The sequence below is a fragment of the Pinus tabuliformis genome, chromosome J (assembly GCF_031772625.1).
Source record: "Pinus tabuliformis cultivar Carrire ecotype Pingquan chromosome J, CPIR1, whole genome shotgun sequence".
Lineage (NCBI taxonomy): Eukaryota > Viridiplantae > Streptophyta > Pinopsida > Pinales > Pinaceae > Pinus > Pinus tabuliformis.
Window position 1 is genome coordinate 165,722,434 of NC_142295.1, and position 18,419 is coordinate 165,740,852.

The 18,419-nt window shown below is 38.2% G+C and overlaps 2 protein-coding genes across 2 annotated transcripts in view; one reads left to right on the plus strand and one right to left on the minus strand.

The window, feature by feature from the left end:
* Nucleotides 1–18,419, plus strand: part of LOC149226195 (histone-binding protein MSI1) — a 95,908-nt gene that overhangs the window by 60,850 nt on the left and 16,639 nt on the right. The window contains exon 5 of the mRNA XM_089377427.1: nucleotides 11,024–11,119. Coding sequence (XP_089233553.1) covers nucleotides 11,024–11,119 — 96 coding nt within the window. The remainder of the gene's footprint in view (nucleotides 1–11,023; nucleotides 11,120–18,419) is intronic.
* LOC149226196 (uncharacterized) lies at nucleotides 4,779–6,713 on the minus strand. The gene is made up of 2 exons (XM_089375232.1): nucleotides 5,756–6,713; nucleotides 4,779–5,597 (listed from the first exon to the last, which is right to left on the minus strand). The coding sequence occupies exons 1-2, from the start codon at nucleotides 6,708–6,710 to the stop codon at nucleotides 4,951–4,953; spliced, it is 1,602 nt and encodes a 533-aa protein (XP_089231358.1). The 5' UTR covers nucleotides 6,711–6,713; the 3' UTR covers nucleotides 4,779–4,950.

Sequence of the window (18,419 nt, forward strand, 5' to 3'; positions counted from 1 at the left end):
CTCGACAACACTGTTCTGCTGAGGAGTGTAGGGTGTGGTTAACTGACGTTTGATGCCATGAATCTCACAGAAGTTGGCAAAAGCTGAAGAACAAAATTCCCCCCCATTGTCGGTCCTAAGAGTCATGATGTTACAGCCAGACTCTTTTTCAACTAAGGTTTTAAACTTCTGAAAGGTACTAAGTGCATCAGATTTATTTTTTAGAAAATACACCCACATCTTTCTGCTGAAATCATCTACAATAAGTAAAAAATATTTGCAAGCAGTAATAGAAGCTGTATTCATACCACAAATATCAGCATGAAGTAACTGAAGTACCTTAGATGCTTGCCAAGATTCTCCATCCTTGAATGGAGACCGATGTTGCTTTCTCGCTTGACAGGCACCGCATACCCCCAATTGCTGAGTCTGAATATCAGGTAATCCTGACACAAGTCCCTCCCGAGAGAGCTGAGAGAGATACTGCATATTTAGATGCCCATATCGCTGATGCCATAGAGTACTGATGGGAGAGACACGTGCTGCTAGAGCCACTTCTGGAGAGTCACCGGTGTCAAGTAGCCTATATAGACCATGGTCCTCTAGGCCAACAACGATTGTTATACTAGTCTCCCTGTCAATAATGGAGCACTTGTGCGCACTGAACACTACATCAAGCTGAGGAGAATTCCTCATAATCTGGCTGACAGACAGCAGATTAATTTCCATACCAGGAACATAGTATACATTCAAGAAGATGAGTGTGCGCCCACCAGACTGGATCTGAATGGTACCTCTGCCAGCCACTGTATATTTTTCACCTCCACCAAATACCACGGAATCACTGAAAGGTGAGAAGTCAATAAACCAGTCACGCCTGTGAGAGAAATGGCGTGATGCACCAGAGTCAATGTACCAAGCAGAAGACGGTACATGATCTGACGACCTTTTAGCCATAAAGGCGTAAAAGGTAGATTCTGTCTGCTCGGAATATTCATGACTGCCTTCCAACATGAGACTGGTTAACGAAGCCATCTGCACGTTTCCCAAGATATGGAAAAAATACAAAAAAAATCCTGCACGGATTTCAATGCGGATGCTGGCTGATCCAGACAAAATTGACAGATGCTGATATAAATATAAAATGATTCCCAAAGGAAACTGATTTACTGTAAGAAGCACAATTTTCTTAAATAAACACTAGATAGGAAGAATCAACAAATTGGGCCCACAGGCATAGGCAGGAAACTCAAGACGGAGATGAAGAGACACAAAAGTTCTGGAAAGTTAAAACCTCTGTTTTACTGTAATAACAATGCTGATTTATTTGAATGAATTTCTTCCCAAACTCTGCTGCTTAAGATAGTGCTTTGAACGACAGATTTGACTCAGAAAATATCGGCTTATTTAATGAAATTTTGCCAGAAAGCGTAAAGGATTCATGACTAAGACAAGAAAAAGACCCTGCTTTTAAATTTCTGCTATCCCTGTACTCACGATGACTGCCGCTATTTAAATATCAGTTCTTTAGAAAAACCAGAAATTTTCTGTTCAAAAGCTTCCAACACGCAGAATCACTGAAATCTGCGGTGATCCAAGAGCTTCCGGACTGGAATCAGGTTGATTTAGCGCAAAAAAAATCGATCGATTTACCCTTGTCAAAACAGAACTCCGCAGAGCGAAACCCAAAGATAAACGATGATACAGTGCCCACGGCCTTGGAGAAATAGCAGAGATCGATTTATAAAAAAAATTCAAATATCTGTTCTAGAGAAAAAAATGCTGATAGTAATGACTGCCGCTGAACGATGAAGAACTGTTTTCGATGGATCTGGTGACGGTGGCCACGACAGTCCACTGGTTCGACTTCGACACCTTTTTCTCCAAGTTAAACGCCTCCTGCGAAAACCATGGGATGTGATAGCTGTGTGGACTTATGCGAATCTCAGCGTCAGTCCCACTGTCGATGCAGTGTTTGCAGAATTCCTGGAGTCAACCATGCCTTACCGTCACCCAGTGATGTATATAGATACAATAAAGGATGGATACAGGAAGCTGTCGTTCCCGTTCGAACCGGTGCTAGAAAATGGAGCGAAGGTAATCCCTTGGAAAGAGAAACGATGATACGAGGGCAAGAAAAAAATGCCCGACACGTAAAAAAAAACGATTATACGTGAGCGAGAAAATAATACCCGAAACGCTTACGCCAATTCGTAACCTGCCGTCATACCCTGCTGTCGACGCCAATTCCGTCTCCCTCGTCTTAATCAGAAGTCGTAAGTGCCCTTTTTAACACACAGGTGCCACGGCAAAAAATTCTACAGGCTCTGCGGAATTTCTCGATGCCCGACTGAGATTATCCAAACAGAATCGGCAATTTTGTTCTAAACCAGATCCTAGAGTTTCTAAAAAAAAATGCTTAGATATGAAGAAATGATAATGCAGGAGAAGAATCCATTTCTGTATCGAGATAGACGACTGTAAGCTTTTATCACAGTGAGCAAAGCCGAGGCTAAGACTCAGTGAAGGCTACTTGGCTTACAGAGGGCTCGACCTTAGAAATGAAAGGAATGAAAGAACTGAAGAGATTAGGATGCAAAGAGGATAGCTGATCAAGAAATCTACAGACCTTGAGAGCAATTTCGAAATGAACTACTGAATTTTTCAAACTATGAAAAATTATTTCGAAAAAAAAAATTCCTGTGCTCTGATACCATGTGGAGGTTTGCCGTTACACCAAAACCAGCAGGTATTGGTAAACATTACAAGCGAGTAACTAGGATCCCCAGGGTGGAAATTACGGATTCTATAGAGGTGCGGTGATTCTTCCAACAGTCTTGGAGTTAAATCACTTTATGAAGTGGTACATGTGCTAAGTACTTTTAAAAAAAGTCATTTTATGTTCTAAATGCGACTTTAGGAAGAAAAATTACAAAGTGCATTTATTATTAAAGTGATTTTTATGTTTTAAAAGTGACTTTATGAGAGAAAAAATGCACATGTTACCACATGAGAAAATGGGTCATGAGAGGAAAACGATCTCTACCCTTGATCTAATGAGCTGAGATCTAATCTCAGCCATTAGATCTCTAGGGTTAGGTTTCTCTTCATTTAAAGAAGACAAAAGACAAAAGGAAAAAGAGCTCATTCATTCTTCATGAGTAGCATTGGAGAAGGGCGTAGGAGCTTGAAAGGAGGAAAAAGCTTTGTGAGAAAAATCTACAGCAGAGAACAAGGAAGCAAATTCACAGTAGTTCGAATCTCTCTTGGAGGCTGAGCATAAGTTAGAGGGAGAGCACGAAATTGAAGGAGGCAGTCATAACTATGGTTTGAACTTTGCACACAGGTCAAGGGTATCTTCTAAGCCAGGTCGAGTTGAATCTCTGTCAGGGCCAGCGTACAGGTAGCCCGATTTTTCCCCATCATAGTCTACACACGTTCTGTGAATTCTGTGCACTGTCAGCAAAATTTTCAGGCTGTTGCAGAGGGTGTGTCAGCTCACAGTTTAGGGAGAAAACACGTGTTATTTATGTGTGTATTTTCTGCTATTTAAAACCCGAGTTTTCTAGCAGATTAGTGACTGTCCAGTGGTCTGAATCGTCTGTGTTTAAGGAGTAAACAGTGGTCCGAATCTCCTGTGTTTAAGGAGCAAACTGAGGTCCGTGTCTCCTGTGTTTAAGGAGCAACAGTGGTCCGAAATTTTGGCTGAAGAGAGCAGAATGTGGAGCATAAATATTAGTTCTAAGTTTGACTGAAATAGGACTTCAGAGGTTAAGGGAAGAGATAAATACAAAACTCTTGTTGTATTAAAGACTCTAAATTTTTTCTAGAGAAGCAAATAAATCCTCTTTTCACTGGTTTTCCTTTTGTGGTTTTTTCCAGGGTCATTGGACCAAAAATAATTGTGTAAATTGTGTACAATTTTCTGAGTGTGTGTTTTCATTTATTTCTTGTATCAGCTGTGTAAAAATAAAATGGTATGAGTAGTCTTATGTTTCATGATTGAATGCATGTCTAACATCTATATCAGCTACATGTAATGTTGGGTTTGGGCATTAAACTACGTGCAAAAACTAGAAACTGGGTGGGCTACAGTAAACAAAAATTTTCTACACATAGGTCAATGAATTTGATTTACAAGATTGGTGAAAAATTTGTTGGGGTCCTTTATAAATATTTATATATGTATATTTGAAGTGGCTTTCTCTTATTATGATTAGGTTAATGTGTCCATATATAACATTACAAGGGAGCTAAAGGCATCATTTAATTCGACCACCTTTAGTCTAAGCAACCATGAATTGGAGTTATATATTTTTCCAAAGTCAGCCATGATTCACACTTGGCCCTAACTGCTATTGTGTCAAATCATGTGCATCGACAAGTGCAGGCACGATTATCATGTCACTTGATAGGACTTGGACACTGGTGGGGGCTATATTGGCTACTTGCCTTCATCAACTTAACAAGACCTTGTCTTATTGAGTTCAAAACCCTTGAGGCACAAGTCTCAATATAGTTAAATAGTCTTTGACAGTGCAAATATATTGAACGTTTCACCATGAGGGGTTTGATCTTGGTAAAGACTTAGTCTAGTGAATATCTGTTGTATTTGTACCAATGTTTTACAACTCAGACTCGGACTCGGACTCGGCCGAGGATCGACTCCGACTCGGACTCCGACTCGGCAATGACTCGGTCGTTGTAAAAAATATATTAAATATTTTTTTTTTTATAAAAAAACATAATTTTAAATATTTTAAACATAATTTTAAAGATTTTCATTCAAGTTTCCAAACACACAACATTATAATATACATGGAAGACAACATATGATCAAAGTAGGCTCATGAACCAATCCATTATATCAAAATGGTACCCAATGGCAATAGTAAATACATAGTCAACTGTAGTCTGTCATACATGATCAAAGACTCAAGAGTCAAAACAAAATACAAATAACCAAGGAGGCTAGTAGCTACTGCCAGAGGAGCCAAGATCATCTCGACCAATCTCTGGATCATCATCATCAGAGTCAGACAAGGGGCCCCATGGCTCCTCCTCATCATCATCGTCTCCAACTGCAACTGTAGAAGTGGTGCCAGTACCACTAGGCTGTGCAGCAGATGCAAGCTGAGATAGAGTACAAATGCGGCTGCGCTTCTGTCGTGGCTGAGCAGAGGAAGGCGAAGCACCTACAACTGGAGTCCTACTAGCTGGCTGTGAGACTGAGGCTGGTGGATTGGGATCTGCATTCAACTGAACATGCTGCAGTGGATCTCCAACATCAAGTTCATCAAGATCCTCATCAGGATCAAACTCTGGTAGACGACTCTCCACTACCCAATCTGATGTTGGATCAATGTCTTCCAACACAATGGGATCTGAATCAGGTCTTTTGTTCAGCAATTGGTTCCGTCTGAGCCGAAGGTTGTATTGGACAAAAACTAGATCATTCAACCGTTTTTGCTCCAAACGGTTTCTCTTCTTTGTGTGAATCCTCTCAAAGACAGACCAATTGCGCTCACACCCAGATGCACTGCAAGTTTGACTCAAAATACGAATTGCAAACCTTTGCAATTCAGGGCACTGGCCACCAAAGGCCTCCCACCATTGTGCTGCAAAAAACATAGGAGTGTAATGAATTATGAGTTAGATGAAGGCTGAAGCTCAACAAAATTACAAATTATATCTAACTTTCAAATTATAAATGATTTAACAAACTTTAATAAAAAAAGTAAAACCATTAAGAAATTGAAAATTGAAATTTTTGTACCTGGCTCATCTGCTTCTCTTGCAATCTTTGCTAGGTTCTTCCCAAAGGTACCTGTTGCATTGCTGAAGGATGTGACCTGCTGATGTATCAGCAGCTGATCAGACTCCGATGGGACCATGCGCTCAATGCAATCAACCAGTCCATCTCTGACCTCCCCCCTCAAAGCTCCTGACTCCTTAGCTTTATAATGATACCGTGGGTTCAAAAAATACCCAGCTGCATGTATAGGGCGATGGAGTTGATTGTTCCATCTTTCATCAATGATTGCCCAAATGGGCCCATACTTTGCCACTCTATCCTTGTATGCTGTCTTTATTTGCTCCTTTGCTTGATCCATAGCCTCATAAATGAAGCCCATAGCCAACCTTTCCCCATCCACCAACCGCAACACCTTAACTAGTGGCTCAGCAAGCTTCACAATCTCTGCTGCCTTTCTCCAAAAAGTTTCATCATGGACTTTCCTTTTCAATTCTCTGCCTTCTGGTTTGTTAGACCAACTGCTTTGATTCCATTCATCACTGGAAAACATCTTTTGCAAGTTTCTATGTTGGGAAAGCATAGATTGCAATGTCAAAAAATGTGTAGCAAATCTAGTGATGGCAGGCCTAATAATATCCTTGCCTCCAGTGTGTTTCCTCATGAGACTCAAAACCAGTGTATGATTGTAGATAAATTTTGTTATGCTTTTGGCATGATCTATAGTGTTTCTGACCCAATCTAATTTTCCAATATCCTCAAGCATGAGGTCTATGCAATGTGCAGCGCATGGGGTCCAAAAGATGGTCTTGTGTTTTTCCTCTAACAGTCTACCAACAAGAACATAGTTAGAGGCATTGTCTGTGATGATTTGAACAACATTAGCCACCCCCACATCCTGAATAACCTCATCCAATAGCTGAAACAACAAGTGGCCATCTTTTACCTTATCAGATGCATCAACTGATTTTAAAAACATGGTTCCCTGTGGGCAGAAGACAAGAAAGTTTATGATGGTATGGTTTCTTTGATCAGTCCATCCATCTGACATGATGGTACACCCTGTTCTTGCCCATGATTCCTTGAAATCTTGCAAATACTCATTAATTGATTGAATTTCTTTATGCAAATGAAACCCCCTTAGCTCTTGCATAGTAGGGCCTTTGAAGTCTTTTCCAGCAGCATGTATGGCCTCAAACATAGGCTCATAATATGGTGAACGAGCAGCATTAAAGGGGATATCAGCATCATACCACCATCTAGCTATGTAGTCACAAGCAGTCTCCCTCAATTCTTTCTTCCAATGGTCATCTAAAGTGGGCTGAGCAAGAACTTTACTAATACTAACTTCAGGACCATGTGCATCTGATGGAGAGGAGCCTGAGTGAGTGAAAAAACTTTTGATAGTCCCATCACCCTTCATTCTACCCTTTCCCTTATCTTGAACAGAAGCAAAAGAGGGAGGAACATAACGGAAAGGGTTTGATGCATCAGTTTGAGGGATAGAGGAAGAACCCTCAAACTCATAGTGGGGGTTGGCAGCCATCATTCTTTGTATCTCCCTCTTCCTCCCAATTTCAGCCTGTATCTCTTTTTGCCTAGTCTTTTCTTCTTTAAATTTTTCAAATCTTTCCAGCAAATTCTTTCTAATCTCCCCAATTTGATCAGAGGGACATGCAGTAATATTGCCTTTAATCCCTGCCAAGTGTTGTTTCAGCCTATGAATCCCCTCAGGACCTGACTTAATTTTCCTATGGCAAAACTTGCAACACATCTCACTATCAACCATTTCAACATATGCCCAAGCAGGATCTTTTGCTCTAGGTGCCATTTTTTGACTAGGAAAACAATCTGAAAATGAAAAAAAAAAAAATTGATTCAATGTTCATTTATTTGACTAAAAACACTCTCTAAGTTATCTTGATATGCACCTAAAATTTACTAAGTAAAAACAGATTTATAGAGGTGGAAAAAAATACCTCCAGGCACAAACTGCCTCCTCAAGCTTGCTCCAAGAATCAGCTCCTCAATGCTGCTCCAAATGGCTGCCCAAGAAGCTCCTCACTCCAGCTACAATGCTCCTCCAAGACTCCTCACTGCTGCTCCAAAACAAGCTCAAGAACTGCTCACTAACTCTCAAAGAAGACTCTCACTCAAATGCATAAGACTGCTGTGAGTGAAATGAGAGCATTTGGCTGTCTTAAATAGAGTTTGGGAGGGGGAAATGGACCCCAAAAGCATTTAACAATATTCCATTACCCTTTGGAATCCACAAACCCTACTTAACTTTACCAAATATCAGCAAAAAAATGAATTTTTTTTATAAAAACCGCTGCCCAGCCGTCCTTTCCATGACTCGGCCGAGTCAATACGGACCCGGCCGGGTTGACCGAGTCAGCTATGACTCGACCGAGTCATTGGATGACTCGGCCGAGTCATAGCTGACTCGGTTAGCCGAGCCGGGTCATGGGTCGGGTCAATGTTTTGGCTATTGAAACGGTCCGAAACGGCCGTTTCGGTTTCAACTCGGCCGTTTCGTAAAACAGTGATTTGTACTTCTCTATTTTCTACTTTGTCTTATCTCTTTTGTGTGATTTATTCTAAATTTGATCACTCATCCAGTTTATTGTATTTTGACATTTTGTTGGGGACTTGGTTAACTTTATCACTCTCCCCACAATTTTGTATTCTATATATAGTAATACAAATGCCTTAAGATTTGGGCTTCCCAAGAGCTTCGTCATGTTGATCTCCTTTGGGATTTTCCTTCTACTCAGGAATCTCTTCTTAGGCTCTCAAAGGCGTGATACTATGGCTGTAAGATGAAAGTACTCTTGCAAGGAGATCTATGGGGCTAAGAGTTCTTAATATCTTGTTGAGTGGTAAACCTCATGTTTTAACCAATTTTGGTGCTTTTTACTTTGAATTTCTTACATTTTTGCCTATAATTCATAGACACCATTTTGGGTGTAAAACTCCATTTGTGCCTACATCTCCCAGGCCCATGGCTCTCTATAAAAGCTTAGTGCATCACGAGACTCTTAGGACTCAAACATTGTCCAAATCTTGGTCGATGAAGTGTAGGAGCAACAATGCTTATTATTGGAAACCATTCTTACTTAGCAACAGCGACATACTTGACAGAAACAAGAATTCCAAGTTAAATTGATGCATGATAAGATGAGTGTTCCAACAGAGCTAGCCATGGCCTTAACCTTAACTTGTTATTCACTGGGTTGTTTCTATTGTTCAACTGGACTTCCACTTGACACTAAACTATTGGTGCCTAAATTTGATGGGGCTGTCAACAAGGACAAGGCCCATCTTAGATATGTAGCATGGAAGCTTATTTCAGAATTAAGTTCAACAGGACTTCAAGTTGACACTAAACTCTTGGTGCCTAAATTTGATAGGTCTGTCAACATTGACAAAGCCCATTCTTAGATATGTAGCATGGAAGCTTATTTCAAAATTGAATCAAATCTTATAGCATCCAACAAGATTCTAGTTACTAAAGTTCATATAGGGAAGTGGGCCCTTATGTGTTGTCAAAGCCACTCTCATTGTTTGGTGACCAACAACAAATTATTAATTTGCACTTGGCACAATTCAGGGATGTCTTTCTTAAGAGGTCAACACATTAGGGTACAAGGATGCTTTGTTTGTCTTGTGGCTTGAAGTTAAACAAATTGTAGTACAATTATTCCAACCAACAATTTATTGATGACTTCTATAAAATGTCCATCAAGTTTGAGGAAAGAGGTTGCATAGACATTTTCCTTGTTAGGTTCATTTTTATGTTATTGCCACATTTTAGTAAGGAGTTGGAACTATTTGTTATTACATCCATGCAGCACACTTTCCATGTTGCTTTCAAAATAGAGGCTAAGATGCTTAAAACTGATGTTGTCAATCAAAAGAGGTCAATATCCTTCTCTTTGGACTTTGCCACTTACAAGGGCTAACTTAATTGTTGTGGATAGAACTTGGGATCTCGTAGCACAACCCTTGCTATTGGACTCAAAAGAAGAAGAAATGGTGCTCCTACAACAGAAAGTATGGTATTCTAATGGTGAGTGCAAGGTTTTCTAGGTAAATATCATTGAGAAGGTTCAATCCTTTCTTGCTAAACTTCTGGGAGACAAAGGTGTAGAGGTCACTAGTCCCACCTCTACAACTCTTCATTTAGTGTTGATGCCACAGATTATATAGGCGATAATGAATGGCCCTTTTGATTCAAAATTTGTAGATCAAGGGTTGGTGTGCTTCCACCAATATGGACAATGGTAGTAAGGAGAATATGGTATCCTTGTAGTTGGTTGCAGAGTTAGTAAGCATATAAGTCAAAGTAGTTGATGCTTATCAACTCTCAATAGCATCGATCCTATTTGCATCAATAACATAAGTCAAGGTAGTTGATGTGTACTAACTCTCAATAACTAGGATGCTATTGATGCTTTTGATGTTATTGAGAGTTAGTAGTCAAAGTGATGAGGATGCTATTGAATCTGACTTCATCATAATGTCTTGCAATGTTATCTTCTTCTTTTTATAGGGGAATGTCAAGAACTTTTTGTGTTTAAGTTGAAAGTCCCAAATGGTATGTATTATATTTGTACTTTTTTAGTGCATACTTACAGATGATTTCATTTGGGAGACTTCCATAAATTGATCACTCACCTGCTTTATTGTATTTTATCGGGGACTTACATTATTGATCACTCTCTCTTCAATTTTATACTCCATTACTAATACAAATGGCTGTACAGCACATGTACAACTCCAGCAATATTCTCTCATACTCTCAGACTAGCTTTCTTGTGTTTTACTGTGTATCTTACTTTTATGCTCATATCAGATCCTTCTCAGAGCTTAATAAATCTGAGGTTAATGTGGATCAAAAGTTTATTAATGGGTCACTTGTATCAAATTCTTCTACATCCAACTTTGAGAATAAATAATTGGATCTGGCTTTCTCCAGTTTAGGGCAAAATTCCAGTTTGTTTTCTGAAATGAAAAATCCTCGTTTTTCTTTTTCCCAGGCATTTTATTTTTTTAGTATCCTGAATTTGCATTGTTAGGAGAGGGTTGCTCATTTAGTCCTTGCATTATGGAAAGTGATTTACTTTCTTTGGTGTTTTTATTTAAGGCATGATGTACTGTGTATTAGAGATCTTAAATAATAGCATTTGTGATTCGAGGTGGTGGTATGCATTGTGTTGTATGCAGTTTTGTTGATTCTCAGATTTGTGTGGTAACTGTGTTATCTATTCTTACTATTTTAAATTTCAGGGAGGAGGTTTTCCAAATAGGCTGGAGCCCCAAAAATGAAACAATATTGGCTTCTTGTAGTGCAGACAGAAGGCTTATGGTGTGGGACCTCAGCAGGTTGGTAATCACACTAGCATCATGATTTCATTGTTGTCCTTGCAGCTTTTTCATCCTTATGCAATTTCCTTTCTCAGTTATTGATAGTAAAATATCTGTGGCAACTTTGAAACCAAACAAATAATCTCTGAGAGTAATGCATCATGAAAAATCTATTTTCATAGTTCTATGATCACTACAACCAGTGATTTTAACTTTATGTTTAGGTTTAGCATAATTTTTAATGTATGAGATAAAGATGTTAACAAAATGAAAATGGAAATAGTTCTACAGTTTTTTGTAAATCTAGATAACTTGCAGCATGTGGTCTCCAATTGTTATGACATGCTAAATGAATGTGAAGTTCTGAATTATGCTTATGGTATTGTTTTGTACCATAGTGGATAAGTCTGCCTTGGGATTGCCACCTTGCAAGATAACGCCCCTGTTTGTCACCGCGTCCATAGCCGTTTGCTGCACCCACCACTGGAGCCCTGATTTCCATCCGCAGCACTCAGCAAATAGACACGTTTCACAACATCAGCAACAGAACTGTTGTCCGAGCCATCACAACTTCACATCGCTGTCAGCCACTCGCTATTCCTTTGCCCCTCCGCTGTCTTTCCCCCACACTGTAATCTCCTTGTATCGCATCCAATTGTCCTGCTCGTGTTATTCCGCTGTCCGCACTCCACACTTCTAGTTGTCCGCCCATCGTTGCCACTCTTCGCTCCCACGTCCTCGGTCAGTCCACCTCTCCACCATCCTGCTGCGTCCACTCCTTGCGGCTCCTCTGTTGTATCTCCACTGCCGAACAATCCTTCTCGGCCACTCTTCATTGTCTCGTGACCACTGCCAGTCAATACATCCTTCCTTGACCATCGTTACCTTTGCTTGAATCGTTACATTACACACAATTACTATATAATCTATAATTATAGTTATAATTAACACTTATATAATTATATCATAGTTATATTTATATAGTTTATAACTTTATAATTAATTAATTTAATTATTATATAAAAAAGTATTTTAAGACAATAAAAAAATAATTATTAGTCAAATCTAAAAAAATAAAATTATTATTTAATTTAAAAAAGAAGGGGTAAAAATGGAGACTAGTAATGGAGGAAAATTTCCAAAAACTTCACGTAATTATGCTTCAGTGCTATTTAGAATTAAAAGGGTCCATTGTGGAAAAGATGTCACTATTGCGATCTCACTTGTCGAAGATAAACATTATATAACGCCTAAAATCACAAACCAATTAGTGATCTCAGGGTCAAATATAATCGAAAAATTAGATTGTTTTGGCAACAAAAAATATGACCTAACCAATTTACAGTTAAACATTGAGGATTATACATTTATATCGCACTTCTCAATTTAAACCCTATAGAGTGATCAAGATTACATTATTTTGGATTCACCCTGGATGGGAACCCTTGGTTCCTTCATCTTGAATACGAAAAATAAGTTTTTGACATTTTCTTACAAAAAGAAAAAAGATAACATTACATGATGTCAATGTGAAGCCAAACTCAGTAACACCAGAAGACATCCAAGATATTTCAAAAGTAATTTTTCAAGAAGGTAAAAAAGCACTACAAAATATGCAAAATAAAATTGACAAAATCACTGCTAATAGAGATGAAGAAGTTTTGCGACTTAAAGATCATAAAGAAAAATTACTAACACGAATTAAAAAGCTTAAGAAGGACAAAAAGTCGTTAAAAGACAAGTTAGAACATTGTATTCAAGAGGAAGTATCGAAGTCGCCAGTCGTAACATCCCAGTTCAAGATAAAGAAACAAATACTGAACCAATCAATAGCAGAACTCAAGAAGGGGATCTATCAGTTGAAGGAAAAACACACTCACATGTTACAATCCAGATGATGTAAATTCCAAACGAAGATTGTGTACTTAACTCAACAACCATAGTACCTGAAGAAAATCAAAGAATTTCCACACACCTAATAAGGGAAAGTCAAACCAAAAAAGTTATCTATCGACATCCGGATCATGAGAGTAGACAACTCAACCAAGTTATGTATTAGGACCATTTAGAACAAAAACAACAAATTGATGTTCCAAAGAATATTGATGTAACCTCAATCCAATCCTATGATGACAATTTGTTACGAAATTCCAGTGATCAAAATATTCCACAAAAGATTAATCTAGGATGGTCTGATCTCTTCTCAGTGCGACAATTTTGTTTGTCACTTAGAAGATCATATCAACTTGTATCAACAAAGATGACAGTGCCGAGACGAGAAGACATTCGAAACCGAAAAAGAGATCAAGCCTTTTGCATCAACAAGCTTTGAGGACAAAGCTTTTTTGAGGAGGAAGGCAATGTTACGAATAAAAATATATAAATAATATAAATATAAATAAGGAGGATAATTGTAATAATGATTAGTTAATTAGTAATTAATATTGAAGAGGCATGTCTAAATGGGACATTACCTCCCATGAAGAGGCACTGCCTAGTATATAAGCAGATCCCTCACTCTCATTGTATCATCATCTCATTCAGACTTTCTAATATATATTCTTGTATCTCAATGGAGATCTTTATATTCCAAGTTTGCCGGAGTAGTTAACAGCAAGTACGAACTTTGTTCGCTTCACTAGTCTATGTTACTAGATCTGCCTATTGAGGATATTGGATCTGCATTTGTGCAGATCTGAATCTGGATCTTTCCAGGATACGTTTTTGGTTTAGAAGTGTTGGAGGATCAACTTGTGATGGGTTTTTGGTTTTCGAAGTGTTGAAAAAAACAAGAAGCTGGTGGATCCTACAAAACAAAATTAAATTTTTAAAACACATTAAAAACCTCCAACATCTACCTATAAAAGTTAAAACTAGCCTAAAACAAATAAATGCACGTTTTTCATAGCAGTCTGGACTCTGCACTATACCAAGGTTGTCAGAGTGAATCAGAGTGAAATATATTTGGAGATCTGAATTTTCTATGTTTCTGGTTCATGTTCTATATGTTTGGATCCAAAGTTTTAAAAAATACCAGCAGATCCATATTCAGTATTATGCAATTTAACTTATTTATTTATTTCCAGGGAAGCAAAATTAGTTTATGCTGCCACATTTTGCCATTCAAAATTACATCAAACCCTGTTTGTTAGTGCATAATTTTGTTTAGCACTGACTGTGGTTCTCCTTTTACAAATATCCAAGGGGTGAAGAACATACTACTTTACAGAAACACCGACTTATAGGCATTTATTTTTGTCCAAATTACGTAACCCGAGATTATAACCAGAATACAAAGCCCATGCATAACCTGAAGACCAAGTTCACAATAGAGAACTCAAAATATCTAACCTTTTGTTGCCTCAGGCTCCTGTTTATCCTATTTGAAAAAAATGTTTCCAGCAGTGTAAGCCTTAATTTTGTGAATTTCTTTTTCGAGGACTCAATTGAACTTCTATACAGAATCAACATCCTTCTCACATGGTGTTCATTGCCCTTGGGCAGGTTCACCTTTCTAGAAATATGGAATTTCAAATATAGCAAATGCACTCTGAATTCTATTTACGCTCTTTTGTTGCTTGATTGTGGCTGATCTCAGCATGGATTTCTTTTAGGCAATGTTCCTCCAAGACTTTGAGATGGGGGATGTAAGTGTTGGGAGATGCATACGGGGGACGTGTGGGAGTACCCTCAAATTTTAGGGAAATTTAGGGTGGATGTTGGGGTATCAGGGTGTATATATATATATTCAAATTCATATTCAATAATAAAAGCATAAATACATTGATAAATACATAATTGAATTAAATAATGAAATACACTGATCCATAGTCATCATCCATACTGATACATACGTCATCCATCCATACACCATGAGATTCAATAATTAAGTACATTTGATCTGTATTCATCATTCGAAAATTTAGAATCTACATTGATTTAAAAATTAAATTCATCATTCTAAAATTTAGAATCTACATTGATTTAAAAATTAAATTTATCATCCTAGAATGTAATTAGTCCTATGCAAAATAGACAATAGTCGATACTGAAATCTGAAGACTGGAATAGTAAATTGATATAACTCAAACTCAAAAATAGTAAAGCGTGACGAGTCAGAATCAGTTTAGGGTCATCCATATCTAGAGTCAAGACTCAAAAGTTAACACTGAAAATTAAAAAGGGACGATGAGCATTAAAGGAATATCGTGGGGGAAGTGAGGCAACAGTTAAATTGGTAAGTCAGATAGTGCCATACGATAAGTCGAGTAGAGGTAATCTTGGTAAATTTTTCTTATTGAAGCTTCTTATTGATCAATGCAAAACACTAGACCCTTGACTAGAATGTCCTCCAAGCACAAGTCAAGTCCTTCCTCCTTTCTGCACTTTGTTCCCTGGCACTTAGTCTTCCTTCTTCCGACACTTTGCTTCTCGACACTTCGTCCTTCTTCCGGCAACTGATAGTAGTCCTTGTTAGGTATCTTCTATAAGAGATATTCCTCTTTATTCCTTGGTAGATTCCTTTACATATGAAGAGTACTTTATCCTTCCTCCACCGAGCCCTTTCTTGAGATGTAGTTGCAGACTTGATATGGCAACACTACAACCCTAATTTCTCGCACATGTGGGAGGTTTCCCCTATACTTTGGTTCCTTTCTCCTTCGCTTGAGAGACTCTCTTCTTCGCTTGAGTAGGAGGCCTTATAGGCCTAGGTTACTAGCCCAAACCATGAGATATATATGACTGTTATCTTGCTGTTGTAGTGACCGTAGACTGTCCTCTATTTCTCGCACGTGTGACTGTTTTTCACCCTAAAAACAGTCCCTTCAACTTCGGTTTAGGTCTCTCCTTCTTTGTTGCACTAGAGGCTCCTTCTACTTCGTCTTTCTTTACCCTTTTTTGGTCTTCCTTGCTCGCTGATTTCAGAGGTAAGTTATGACGTTATGAGGGAGTGGACAACCTCTATATATAGAGGTCTGTCCCTCCTTTTAGGCCGACTTGAAGGCCGACTTGACTTATTTGCTTCGGTTGGCTTCTTTTGATGGTGCCACATGCTTAAAGGAGACTTGACTTTGCTTGGAGGGATATTCTTTGACTTTTATACAAAAATATACATGGTGTAACATGACCTTAAGGTCTTCAACATTTTCTTTTGACTATTTGAATCACTTATAGTACTTTAACATGTGCTAGATCTATTTCAATGAGCAAGAAACTCATTGACATATATTATAAAAATAATATTTATTTTCTTGAATAAATACAAATATCAAAAGTACAGTTATGAAGACCGAACCTAGTTACATTTCTTTCAACACTTCCTCTTAACTTGGGAGGTATTCATACAACATTACAAGGTGTTTGGCTATGTTTCAATCTTGAAGAATTCACATAAGAGAAAACCAATTGGCAATCCATTTGTTATAGCATCATAGTAACCAACATTGTTTCCACAACAAGGCCTTGACTGGCAACTCTATCTCTTAATAGATTAGAGCACAATGTTGTCGAGACCAATGACTTATAAACACCTTAGTCATTGTCTCTCAAGGTACATGACTTCTAGGACTATTCTTATCTTGGGTTCCAAGCCTTTAAAGCATATCGGTCCTCTTGCCTACTCTAGTTTTGGATTCCCTACACATCCTCAAAGAGTATCGAACACCAGATGATTACCCAATCCTCCCATTCTTTCCTCCCAAGTGAAGACAAGAATGTTGTGTCTATCACTTCCTCTCAATTGAAAAGGACATGCCCAAGTATCCTTTGACAAGGTACTTGTACAAGTTCCTTTGCAATTGGGAATTTGTTATAATGCCCTCTTAGCTAGGGACTTGTCTATTCATCAACAATTTCTTCTTCATGGGTCCTCCAACTGCTTGATCTCCTTCCTTCCTTTGATGTCATGAAGTCTTTGTTCGAACTTCTTCACGGTAGGGCACCAACCATTGATCACTTTCCTTCCTAGTTTGTCATGTCATTGCTTCCTTTGTGGAAAGTGACCTTTTTGTCATATATTAGGTTCTCTTGTCATCTGGTTACTCATCGTCATTTTGTTTATGCTTCAGACTTCTCTTCACATGGATGCTTAGTTGTACTTGCTTGTTCCCATGCTTTGATCTAGTAGCCCTTCACGACATAATCTTGATATTGCTTCAACATTAAATGGTGCTTTTGTTGGATGGCTTTTTCATCATGACATCTTCATAGAGTAGAGTCATTTATTTGCACCTTTTATATCTCCAAGGCCTTCACAGGTGTCAAGGGTCCTTTGATCTTTTTCTTCCTTTGTCAGAGTTGCCATGCCTTCTTTTGGGAGATGTCTTCAAAGTATCTTGTCAGATAGTGATTCTTGGTGATCATGGTGTTCTTCACATGCTTGATCTCTTTCTTTACTTGCTTCTTCTTGGATGGATTGGTCAACCACCTTATGCTCCTTGTGGGAGCACTTCTTCATTGCTTGCTTCGAGGACTAGCCAACATTCCTTCTTCACTTGCTTCTTAGTCAACAATCTTAGACTCCTTATGTGAGTATTTCCTTTTGTTGACCTTCATTGGATTGTAGTACATGCCTTTGAGTATGTCATTGGTGAAAGAGATTCTTTCCTACTTGAGCATGTTATAGAACTATTCTCCTGACTCAATAATATACATATGATAACATGAGTAAACTTGGATTCATACATACCTCATCTTGATTCTCCTTTGATCATTTTAGCTTCATTTGGTTGTCCTTGGTGTGGCCCTTCTTGCTTCGTCTTATCTTGCCTGCATATCATCCTTTTCTTGAATCCCGTGAATGGGATTCCTAATGAGACATCTGCTTTTGTTTATGAATCTTCTTTTGAAGATTCCATAATAGGATCTTGAAGACCCTTACCCTGCAAATGTTTCTTTCCTTTTGATGGAGGTCTTCTAAGATTCTTAATCATGATCAATTTTCTTTCATTGCGGATGAGATCCTATCCTAGGTATGCTCTTCTACATGAATATCTTGAGCTATATTTGCCATGCTCCTATATTTTAGAAGATATTTCTAACCATGCATTTTGTTCTCATTTATAAATGCTCCTTCTACATGAGTGTTTTGAACTCTATGTACATCATGCTTATTATAGATTGTAGAAGATGTTTCTAGCCATGCAATTTTATTCTATTCCTACATGCTCCTACACTACTCAAAACTTTGAAAGAAGACTTTAAGTAAAGAGTTTGACTTAGTCACAGTAGAGATTCGAAGGATCATCTTTCTTTTTCTTCTTTTCTTCTTCTTTCACCTCTTGAGTCATGTGAGTTTCTTCCCTTTTTCTTTTGTTGT